General features: G+C 43.6%; 1 protein-coding gene across 2 annotated transcripts in view; it reads left to right on the top strand.

Moving 5' to 3' along the window:
* The first annotated feature begins 6230 nt into the window (after window positions 1-6230).
* The window catches only part of txlnba (taxilin beta a), a 30567-nt gene continuing 24076 nt past the window's right edge, over window positions 6231-12721 (top strand). For both annotated transcript variants that reach the window (XM_065008773.1, XM_029631380.2), the window contains exons 1-3: window positions 6231-6344; window positions 10463-10798; window positions 12535-12626. In XM_065008773.1, coding sequence (XP_064864845.1) covers window positions 10477-10798; window positions 12535-12626 — 414 coding nt within the window. In that variant the 5' untranslated portion in view covers window positions 6231-6344; window positions 10463-10476. The remainder of the gene's footprint in view (window positions 6345-10462; window positions 10799-12534; window positions 12627-12721) is intronic.

Here is a 12721-nt window from a genome sequence, read left to right as displayed (position 1 = left end):
AATGATAGCAACGTCACGACAGAGGCCACTTGCCTAGTTAAATAAAGGTTGAAGAAAATAAATAAATAAATGGTGCTACAAGCTTGGCAAGCTTGGTATTTGGGGAGTTTCTCCCATTCTTCTCTGCTGATTCGCTCAAGCTCTGTCAGGTTGGATGGAGAGCATCACTGCACAGATATTTTCAGGTCTCCCAGAGATGTTCGATCGGGTTCAAGTCCGGGCTCTCTACAACATAAAATCCATGTTTACGTGTGTATAGTGCGTATGTTATTGTGTGTTTGTATGCAAGTGTCTGTGCCTATGTTTGTGTTGCTTCACAGTACCCGCTGTTCCATAAGGTGTATTTTTATATTCTGTTTAAATCTAATTGCACTGCTTGAATGAGTTACTTGATGTGGAATAGAGTTCCATGTAGTCATGGTTCTATATAGTTCTGTGCGCCTACCATAGTCTGTTTAGGACTTGGGGACTGTGAAGAGACCTCTGTTGGTATGTATCAAATCAAATCAAATCAAATTTTATTTGTCACATACACATGGTTAGCAGATGTTAGTGCGAGTGTAGCGAAATGCTTGTGCTTCTAGTCCCGACAATGCAGTAATAACCAACAAGTAATCTAGCTAACAATTCCAAAACTACTACCTTATAGACACAAGTGTAAGGGGATAAAGAAGATATATGAATGAGTGATGGTACAGAGCGGCATAGGCAAGATACAGTAGATGGTATTGAGTGCAGTATATACATATGAGATGAGTATGTAAACAAAGTGGCATAGTTAAAGTGGCTAGTGATACATGTATTACATAAGGATGCAGTAGATGATATAGAGTACAGTATATACGTATACATATGAGATGAATAATGTAGGGTATGTAAACATTATATTAGGTAGCATTGTTTAAAGTGGCTAGTGATATATTTTACATCATTTCCCATCAATTCCCATTATTAAAGTGGCTGGAGTTGAGTTAGTGTCAGTGTGTTGGCAGCAGCCACTCAATGTTAGTGGTGGCTGTTTAGCAGTCTGATGGCCTTGAGATAGAAGCTGTTTTTCAGTCTCTCGGTCCCAGCTTTGATGCACCTGTACTGACCTCGCCTTCTGGATGATAGCGGGGTGAACAGGCAGTGGCTCGGGTGGTTGTTGTCCTTGATGATCTTTATGGCCTTCCTGTGACATCGGGTGGTGTAGGTGTCCTGGAGGGCAGGTAGTTTGCCCCCGGTGATGCGTTGTGCAGACCTCACTACCCTCTGGAGAGCCTTACGGTTGTGGGCGGAGCAGTTGCCGTACCAGGCGGTGATACAGCCCGACAGGATGCTCTCGATTGTGCATCTGTAGAAGTTTGTGAGTGCTTTTGGTGACAAGCCGAATTTCTTCAGCCTCCTGAGGTTGAAGAGGCGCTGCTGCGCCTTCTTCACGATGCTGTCTGTGTGGGTGGACCAATTCAGTTTGTCTGTGATGTGTACGCCGAGGAACTTAAAACTTACTACCCTCTCCACTACTGTTCCATCGATGTGGATAGGGGGGTGTTCCCTCTGCTGTTTCCTGAAGTCCACAATCATCTCCTTAGTTTTGTTGACGTTGAGTGTGAGGTTATTTTCCTGACACCACACTCCGAGGGCCCTCACCTCCTCCCTGTAGGCCGTCTCGTCGTTGTTGGTAATCAAGCCTATCACTGTTGTGTCGTCCGCAAACTTGATGATTGAGTTGGAGGCGTGTGTGGCCACGCAGTCGTGGGTGAACAGGGAGTACAGGAGAGGGCTCAGAACGCACCCTTGTGGGGCCCCAGTGTTGAGGATCAGCGGGGTGGAGATGTTGTTGCCTACCCTCACCACCTGGGGGCGGCCCGTCAGGAAGTCCAGTACCCAGTTGCACAGGGCGGGGTCGAGACCCAGGGTCTCGAGCTTGATGACGAGCTTGGAGGGCACAATGGTGTTAAAAGCCGAGTTGTAGTCGATGAACAGCATTCTCACATAGGTATTCCTCTTGTCCAGATGGGTTAGGGCAGTGTGCAGTGTGGTTGAGATTGCATCGTCTGTGGACCTATTTGGGCGGTAAGCAAATTGGAGTGGGTCTAGGGTGTCAGGTAGGGTGGAGGTGATATGGTCCTTGACTAGTCTCTCAAAGCACTTCATGATGACGGAAGTGAGTGCTACGGGGCGGTAGTCGTTTAGCTCAGTTACCTTAGCTTTCTTGGGAACAGGAACAATGGTGGCCCTCTTGAAGCATGTGGGAACAACAGACTGGGATAGGGATTGATTGAATATGTCCGTAAACACACCAGCCAGCTGGTCTGCGCATGCTCTGAGGGCGCGGCTGGGGATGCCGTCTGGGCCTGCAGCCTTGCGAGGGTTGACACGTTTAAATGTTTTCCTCACGTCGGCTGCAGTGAAGGAGAGTCCGCATGTTTTAGTTACGGGCAGTGTCAGTGGCACTGTATTGTCCTCAAAGCGGGCAAAAAAGTTATTTAGTCTGCCTGGGAGCAAGACATCCTGGTCCGTGACGGTGCTGGTTTTCTTTTTGTAATCCGTGATTGACTATAGATGTATTGTGGGGTATGCATGGGTGTCTGAGCTGTGTGCCAGTAGTTCAAACAGACAGCTCGGTGCATTCAACATGTCAAAACTTCTCACAAATACAAGTAGTGATGAAGTCAATCTCTCCTCCACTTTGAGCCAGGAGAGACTGACATGCATATTATTAATGTTAGCTCTCTAAGGGCCAGCTGTGCTGCCCTGTTCTGAGCCAATTGCAATTTTCCTAAGTCTCTCTTTGTGGCACCTGGCCACACAACTGAACAGTAGTCCAGGTGCAACAAAACTAGGGCCTGTAGGGCCTGCCTTTTTGATAGTGCTGTTAAGAAGGCAGAACAGCGCTTTATTATGGAAAGACTTCTCCCCAACTTAACTACTATTGTATCAATATGTTTTGACCATGACAGTTTACAATCTAGGGTTACTCCAAGCAGTTTAGTCCCCTCAACTTGCTAAATTTCCACATTATTCATTACAATATTTAGTTCAGGTTTAGGGTTTAGTGAATGATTTGTCCCAAATACAATGAGTTTAGTTTTTGAAATATTTAGGACTAACCTATTCCTTGCCACCCATTCTGCAACTAACCGCAGCTCTTTGTTAAGTGTTTGCAGTCACTTCACTTGTTGTAGTAGCTGACGTGTATAGTGTTGAGTCATCCGTATACATTTACTCAAAGCCAGTGTGGCATGTCGTTAGTAAAAACTGAAAAAAGTAAGGGTCCTAGACAGCTGCCCTGAAGAATTCCTGATTCTACCTGGATTGTGTTGGATGGGTTTCCATTAAAGAACACCCTCTGTGTTCTGTTAGACAGGTAACTCTTTATCCATAATATAGCAGGGGGTGTAAAGCCATAACACATACATTTTGTCCAGCAGCAGACTATGATCGATAATGTCAAAAGCTGCACTGAAGTCTAACAAAACACCCCCCACAATATTTTTTATCATCAATTTATTTCAGCCAATCATCAGTCATTTGTGTAAGTGCTGTGCTTGTTGAATGTCCTTCCCAATAAGCATGCTGAAAGTCTGCTGTCAATTTGTTTACTGTAAAATAGCATTGTAAATGTTCAAACACAATTTTTCCAAAAGTTTACTAAGGGTTGGTAACAGGCCGATTGGTTGGCTATTTGAGCCAGTAAAGGGTGCTTTTACTGTTCTTAGTAAAGGGGGCTTTACATTTGCTTCCTCCAGAATTGAGATCTGTTTGTTAAGCATAGCCACCTCATTCCTGTAGTCCTCCGCTAGCAAACAACTGCCGCATTGGAACTCCGGATTGTCAATATTGTCACGGACAAGTACGTAAAAAACACTGCGTCTACAGCGCTGGAAACGTTTGTTAGTTATTCCAGGTGAAGCGGGTTCCATTGCAACCTAGTTAGCTAGCTAGCTGGCTGGTTGCTATTAGGTGTTGACACAGGTATCTGAGTTCCGTTGTTTTCCACACTTCTTCATTCATAGCTAAATTAAACTTTCAAGAACAATGCAATGCTTCTGAATACTTTCCAAATGCACTGTATATTTCATGTGTGGTCCTTTAGCAGATGCTCTTATCTAGAGCGACTTACACTTACTGCATTCATCTTAAGATAGCTAGGTCGGGACAACCACATGTCACAGTCATGGGAATTAAGTGTTCCCTCAATAAAGTAGTTATCAGCAAAGTCAGAGCTAGTAGAGGGAAAAAATTCAAGTGGGAGTGTGAGTTCACAAAAGGCTTTAAAAATATATATGTTGGGGTGCAGGGTTTGAGCATAGCCTGAACGTAGGGTACTAGCGAAGTAGGATACTGTGCAGTACAACAGACAAGCCATGGCTTTCACTATCAACCTCAACATACTGTCAAGCTGCTGAGATAGTGCCCCATCCCCCACCCCAATCCTGGCCACCTCAATCATGTTCTGAATAATTAGATTTAGGATTCTAATCCCAGTCCAGCAGTAGGATTCAACATATTCTTCTGCTCAGTCAATCCACATCAATCAGATGAATCTGAGTTGCCATTTAGCCAGTCATTGAATTTGACCATATAGAGGGTTCGGGGTCAGTAGCTACATACAGTTTATTTTAAATATACAGTTCAGTGCTGGCCTATGAAATAGATGGTGCAGAGGCAAAGCTTCCACATGAAATCCATGAAATGAAATAATTAACATTTATGACTTGGCAAGAAGTAGAAGTAGTGCTGCAGCTGGTGGTAAATCAGGGCGCCAACGCAGTTACAAAATGCACTCTGGAGCAGTTAAATGCTCATCATCGGGAGTCATTCCATAAAAGTTTTAATTAAAAAGAGGTCATTTAGATGGCCCAGTGCCATTTTGGCTGCCTCCTGTAAATGTTGATAGCTGATGTCCATCATATATTCCATTGGAATAAATGTATACACATTTGTATGAGTCCTACAAACAGCTCTATTAAATATATATAACATGAGACATGGCCGTTTTTACAGCGGTCGCAACACAACATAAGCTTTAACTAGGGCCAGGGGAGGAGGTTATCATGACCACATGATACACTACATGACCACAATTATGTGCTCATCGAACATCTCATTCCAAAATCATGTGCATTAAAAATCAAGATGCTGGAACATTGCTGCGGGGACTTACTTCCATTCAGCCACAAGAGCATTAGTGAGGTCGGCCACCGATGTTGGGTGATTAGGCCTGGCTCGCAGTCGCTGTTCCGATTCATCCCAAAGGTGTTCGATGGGTTTTAGGTTAGGGCTCTGTGCAGGCCAGTCAAGTTCTTCCACACCAATCTTGACAAACCATTTCTGTATGGACCTCGCTTTGTGCATGGGGGCATTCTCATGCTGAAACAAGAAAGGGCCTTCCCCAAACTGTTGTCACAAAGTTGGAAGCACAGAATTGTCTAGAATGTCATTGTATGCTGGAGCGTTAAGATTTCCCTTCACTGGAACTAAGGGGCCTAGCCGAACCATGAGAAACAGACCCAGACCAGTATTCCTCCTCCGCCAAACGTTATAGTTGGCACTATGCATTCAGGCAGGTAGCATTCTCCTGGCATCCGCCAAACCCATATTCATTGGTCAGACGGTGAAGCGTGATTCATCATTCCAGAGAATGCATTTCTACTGCAGTCCAATGGCGGTTGCTCGGCCATGTAAACCTATTTCATGAAGCTCCCGACGAACAGCTCTTGTGCTGACTTTGCTTCCAGAGGCAGTTTGGAACTCGGCAGTGAGTGTTGCAACCGAGGACAGACAATTCAGTACTCGGCTGTCCCACCCTATGACGGTGCCACGTTGAAAGTCACTGAGCTCTTCAGTAAGGCCATTCTATTGCCAATGTTTGTCTATGGTGATTGTGTGGCTGTGTGCTCGATGTTAAACACCTATCAGCAATGAGTGTGGCTGAAATAGCCGAATCCACTAATTTGAAGGGGTGTCCAAATACTTTTGTATATATAGAACAACTGGGCCCTAGTTATGAGCCATCTAGATGACATGGTAAGGAAAAACTCAGTGCCCTAAACAAGAGCTATAATAACCAGACAATCCAAACTTGCACGGTAAAACTGCACCAAACCTTTCTTTAAAAACAGCCCCTGGAGATTCCAGGAAGGACAGGCAAGGGTGGGCCTTTGAGCTGCCCTCCAGCAAAGCCTGATCAGAAAGGCTATTATTGTGGCCCCTCATACGCTGACAGCTTCTCCACTTGATGTGAGCAGAGTTGAGTTGCAGGAAGTTATTTTGAGGGGCTTGCCTGTCACAGCTGTTGCCTCAGTCACCAGAGTCTTGTTGGACCCTCTTCACTTTTATCTTTCTATCCCCTGGACCTGGTAAGTGGATTTCCCAAACACTTTTACACACTGTTCAGGTACAGAAATTCTATGTAAAGTTTGAGTTTTTGGTGGACTTTTCTTTGAGCTATGTCTATCTGCCCTGTTTAGTTCTGATGATTAGTAAAACACTGCTTCATGATGTGTGGTGACAAAGTTGATGAGTTGTCTTTGGCTTTACCTTCGGATCATAGTGACAAATGTGTTGTGCTAGTGTGACCTGTGTAACTTATGTAGTGTAAGCTAACGATTCTGTATCATTATGGTGAATTGAGTTGGTGGTGAAGTATTCTCCTGTGTTAGTTTGGTCTGAAGTCACACTGAATTATTCAGTGTTTTTTGATTTGTGTTGTTTATTCAACATTATCAGAGGAGGTTATGATCTATTCGAAATCATCAACTGAAACACATTGTCTTTAAAAATATATATGTCATCTCATCAGATGTATTATCAGCTAACAAAGAATGAATGTAGACATTTAGAACATAATGTCAACTGTGTTTTTCACACTTCTACATTAAAAGTGCCGTCATCGACATCAACAGATACGTGGCTGGAATAACAAATAGCTTGACCATATTTAGAGGCTCCTAAAATAGAGTGAGGCCTCAGAACAGGTGCCATGTGCCTGTCCGCTGGAAGCAGGGAGGGTGGGAGAGGGAAAGGGGCTGCAGGGGGGTGGGGGGGGACTAGGGCTAATTTTATCCTGATAAGCTGGGAGCAGTCATGTAGCAATAGAGCTGAGGGATAAACAACCTCTGGATGCTTTAAATTAATTCTGTATTAAATCAAATAGAGAAGTGGGAAGGGAGGCTGCTGGGCCTGAGGTGTATTTGTGACAGGGCAGATTTAAATTCTCACATTGGTATTGTTTCCTGACTCCTGACAGGCTATTGGGTTTTGTGCTATTTTTCACCACCCACAGTGATTTGTTCCACATGCATCAGACTGAAAGTTACTTTACTGAGAATTAATACTATACCTAGTATTCAGTCTAAGAGAAGCTTAAACATCAGATTAAATATTACAAATGTACATTTTTTTAGTTTTCTTTCAGAAAATGTTAATCTTTTAGATTAACAAAGAGATATTACAGTTTGGAGATCTTGTTTTAGATTTAGGCAAGTGGTACACAGGTCACCATTGCTGTTGATTCTAAGCAATATTGTGCTGCTATTATTATTGACTTGGCCAAAGCTTTAGATATGGTAAACCATTCCATTCTTCTGGGCCGGCTAAGGAGTATTGGTGTCTCTGAGGGGTCTTTGGCCTGGTTTGCTAACCACCTCTCTCAAAGAGTGCAGTGTATAAAGTCAGAACATCTGCTGTCTCAGTCACTGCCTGTCACCAATGGAGTACCCCAAGGCTCAATCCTAGGCCCCACGCTCTTCTCAATTTACATCAACAACATAGCTCAGGCAGTACGAAGCTCTCTCTTCCATTTATATGCAGATGATACAGTCTTATACTCAGCTGGCCCCTCCCCGGATGTTGTGTTAAACGCTCTACAACACAGCTTTCTTAGTGTCCGAAAGCTTTCTCTGCCCTTAACCTTGTTCTGAACACCTCCAAAACAAAGGTTATGTGGTTTGGTAAGAAGAATGCCCCTCTCCCCACCGGTGTGATTACTACCTCTGAGGGTTTAGAGCTTATACAAATACTTGGGAGTATGGCTAGACGGTACACTGTCCTTCTCTCAGCACATATCAAAACTGCAGGCTAAGGTTAAATCTAGACTTGGTTTCCTCTATGGTAATCGCTCCTCTTTTACCCCAGCTGCCAAACTAACCCTGATTTAGATGACCATCCTACCCATACTAGATTACTGAGACGTAATTGATAGATTGACAGGTAAAGGTTCTCTCGAGCGGCTAGATGTTCTTTACCATTCGGCCATCAGATTTGCCACCAATGCTCCTTATAGGACACATCATACCAGTCGCAAGACCCACTGTATACCCGTCACAAGACCCACTGGTTGATGCCTATTCTAAAACCCTCTAGGGCCTCACTCCCCCCTATCTGATATACCTACTGCGGCCCTCATCCTCCACATAAAACACTCGTTGCTTCTAGTCTCCAAGCATCTGTCCTTATCATCAAATCAGTTATTGTTTTCATGCTCAAACCGTGAGCAATAGGCTACCTGTCAAACTCAGCCATTTCTCTCAAAACACAGGGATGTCGATTGGCACGGGGCTAGTACTATCAGAGGACTTTGTAGTTTGTCAGAAAAACAGTAGGTTATTCTGGTTAGTCAATGCCAGATTTCAGTTTTCATTTAACCAATCTAAACAGTATGCTACTGTTCCCTTGACATGCCATAGGCCTATTTGAAGTCCCGTCTTGTGACTGTCAGATTTGTTTAGCGCCTCACAATCATGACACATAACATAGCTGGCAAGGCTATCATCCTCTTTTACCACTTCACCAAATATTTTACAAACATTACTTTTCTGGCCCTCCCTTCTCATTATTTTCAACTCTCCTTTCTCAGCTTTTGTCTTATTGAATTAAACTTGGACAACGTCCGTTTTGCCTGCGATTGACGTTAAGTTTTTCTGCCCGTTCCCAAAAGCGTTATTTGGAGATTGGCCGTGTAGGCTATTTGATGCGTTTACAGCCCTGAAGTTTAGGCTTATGCACTAATACCAGATAGCCTAAAATAGTGAAAGAAAAGCCTCAATGAAGCCTATATAAATTGCACAATAACTATACATTTAGGGATTTTTTTAAAGGCATTGCTTCTCTTTATTCAAACCTGAATGACCCTAAAACCGTCCGCCCAGCGAATATGAGTCATCCCGTGCATCACTATTACACAGGTACCTTTTTAGTATAGTTAGTATTATTAGTGTAGTTGTCAGTTTGTTTGTTCGTTTTCTAATGTGTCTTCATATCTGCCACATGGGTAGTAGTACACTACCTTACCAAAATTATGTGGACACCTGCTCATCGAACATCTCATTCCAAAATCATGGGCATTAATATGGGGTAGGTCCTCCCTTTACTGCTATAGCAACCTGCACTCTTCTGGGAAGGCTTTCCACTAGATGTTGGAACATTGCTGCGGGGACTTTTGGTTTCCATTCAGCCACAAGAGGATTAGGGAGGTCGGCCACTGATGTTGGGCTATTAGGCCTGGCTCACAGACTGCGTTCATCCCAAAGGTGTTCGATGGGGTTGAGGTCAGGGCTCTGTGCAGGCCAGTCAAGTTCTTCCACACCGACCTTGACAAACCATTCTGTATGGACCTCACTTTGTGCACGAGGGCATTGTCATGCTGAAACAGGAAAGGGCCTTTCCCAAACTGTTGTCACAAAGTTAGAAGCACAGAATCTTCTAGAATGTCATTGCTGTAATGTTAAGATTTCCCGTTACTGGAACTATGAGGCTTAACCCAAACCGTGAAAAACAGCCCCAGACCATTATTCCTCCTCCACCAAACTTTACAGTTGGCTCTATGAATTTGGGCAGGTAGTGTTCTCCAGACATCCGCCAAACCCAGATTTGTCTGTCAGACTGCCAGATTGTGAAGTGTGATTCATCACTCCAGAGAACGTGTTTCCACTTCTCCAGAGTCCAATGGCGGCAAACTTTACACCACTCCAGTTGACACTTGGCATTGTGCATGGTTATCTTAAAAGCTGCTCGGCCATGGAAACCCATTTCATGAAGCTCCCGACCAATGGTTCTTGTGCTGACGTTGCTTTTGCAGTTTGGAACTCGGTAGTGAGTGTTGCAGACGATTTTTACGTTAAGTTCACTCGGTGGTCCCGTTTTGTGAGCTTGTGTGAGCTGTTGTTGCTCCTAGATGTTTCCACTTCAATAATAGCACTTACAGTTGACGGGGGCAGCTCTACCAGTGCAGCAATTTGGCGAACTGACTTGTTGGAAAGGTGGCATCCTATGAGAGTGCCACGTTGAAAGTCACTGAGCTCTTCAGTAAGGCCATTCTATTGCCAATGTTTGTCTATGGAGATTTCATAGCTGTGTGCTCGATTTTATACACCTGTCAGCCACGAGTGTGGCTGAAATATCCACTAATTTGAAGTGGTGTCCACAGACTTTTGTATATGTAGGACATCTAACATCCTATATCTCTGTCCCCTCTCAGCCACATCTGTGAGAATGGAGATCAACGTCCAGTCTGTTGCAGAGGTCATCCCAGCCCAGACCAGTGTGACTCCACCACCGTCCCCAGTCACAGCAGAGACCCCGGTCCCTCTACCCCAGGAGGGCCAGCACATGGACCCCATGGAGGAGTTTGGTCGTCGGCTGGACGAAATTATCAACACCTATGGCTCCGCAGCCAGCCTGATAGAGAAACAGTGCATCATCCTGGAAACGGATAAGGTGGAAGAGGAGGCAAGCGGAGAGGAAGCTGATGAAGTCACAGTCGCCAAGAACGCCAGCACAGGCAAGGATGCAAAGAAGTTGCTGAAAGGCTTAGGTAGGTGGATTTAAGGAGGTCAATGTTTTGTTTTCCTCATGCATTACTTGGATTGTGCAGTTTTGTTTTTAAAGACAACATCAACACTTTGATATATATAGAAAACATAGTCAAGTCCCACAACTTTACATTCAGCATCAGAATGGTTTTGTATTTCAACACAGCTATGCTATAATCTGTTGTTGTCTGACAACAGTATCTGTGAGCGCAAAGACGGGGCAGGGTGCTATTGAGATAGACCAGAGGAGGTATTCTAGTTACCACTCAACAAGCATTCAATTGACAGAACATGTGTTAAAAGAAATGATTGGACACATAATGATGTATATCGCTCTTAAGAATAGTTTTCATTGACTTCAAATATATACTGAACAAAAATATGTTCGCGACAATTTCAAAGATTTTACTGTTACAGTTCATTTAAGGACATCAATCAATGAAAATAAATTCATTAGGCCCTAATCTATGGATTTCACATTACTGGAAATACAGATATGCAGATACCTTAAACAAATGGGCCTCACAATGGGCCTCAGGATCTCGTTGCGGCATCTTTGTGCATTTAAATTGGTGGACATTCCTGCAGTCAGCATGCCTATTGCACGCTCCCTCAAATCTTGAGACATCTGTGAAATTGTGTTGGTTGACAAAACTGACAATTTTAGAGTGGCCCTCTACTGTCCCCGGCACAAGGTGCACCTGTGTTATGATCATGCAGTTTAATCAGCTTCTTGATATGCCACACCTGTCCAGTGGATGGATTATCTTGGCAAAGGGGAAATGCTCACTAACAGGGATGTAAACAAATGTGTGCACAAAATTTGAAAGAAATAAGCTTTTGTATGGAACATTTCTGAGATATTTTATTTCTGTCCTGAAACATGGGACCAACACATTTTACATTTATATTTTTGTTCACTGTAAATGGGGTGGCAGGTAGCCTAGCAGTTAGAGTGTTGGGCCAGTAACTGAAAGGTTGCTCGTTTGAATCCCTGGGCTGACAAGGTGAAAAATGTGTCAATGTGCACTTAAGCAAGGCACTTAACCTTAATTGCTCAGGAGTCGCTGTTAATAATGGAAGACCATGGCCATGACCCTACTCTCAGGGGGAGTTGGGATATGCAAAAAAATATATATCAAATTCACACATGCGTATAGTACACACTTGTAAATGTTTGAAATATAACAAATATAAGCATCCACCAAATTATTATTATATAGTCATTCCTTCATCTTCTTTTGAATCTAAGACTTACTGTATAAGTGGGCAAGATCATTTAAAATCATGACTGCTTATCCACAGAACAAGCAGACATTTTAAGTGTCATGTTATTGTATCTCAACATCCATCCATGTTGTGCCCCATGTTCAGACTGTGTTTTGAGGACAGGTTACACAAGCTATGGGGAGAGGCCTGCTTCAGAGCAACACAAAGTGTATTTTCTAACCAATAGCAGATGTTGGAGATAGTTTATTTGCCTCAACATGAAACCAGGCCAGCAACAGAGGGTAATACAAATCTTGGTTACGCATTTTCAGCCATTTGATTTTATTTGCTTTTCCAAAGCCATAGGTGTCAAGATGCAAGAGCTTTCATGCAGGGGAAATTGCTTCAGAAAAGTATTTATTTTGAAACCATTTATAGAATGATCCCTGTTGGCCTTTTTTCATCTTTCTTTTTCTAGTGCCTGTCCAAATGGAAACAAACACTACACGATTTCTCTCTATCCACACAGGAAAGGAGGGCACGCTTCTAATGCAAAGTTTGAACAAGCTGTGCACGCCAGAAGAGAAACTGGATGCTCTACTCAAGAAGTATGCCGAACTGGTGAGTGTTCTCTTCTCCCCTCTATCAGCACACCAGAGAGTAGAGTCCTTCAGCACAGCAGGAACCAGCAGCAATAAAACAGACCAGGGAAAGTT

Source organism: Oncorhynchus nerka, linkage group LG24, assembly GCF_034236695.1.
Source record: "Oncorhynchus nerka isolate Pitt River linkage group LG24, Oner_Uvic_2.0, whole genome shotgun sequence".
Taxonomy (NCBI): Eukaryota; Metazoa; Chordata; class Actinopteri; order Salmoniformes; family Salmonidae; genus Oncorhynchus; species Oncorhynchus nerka.
This window is presented reverse-complemented; position numbering and strand designations above follow the sequence as displayed.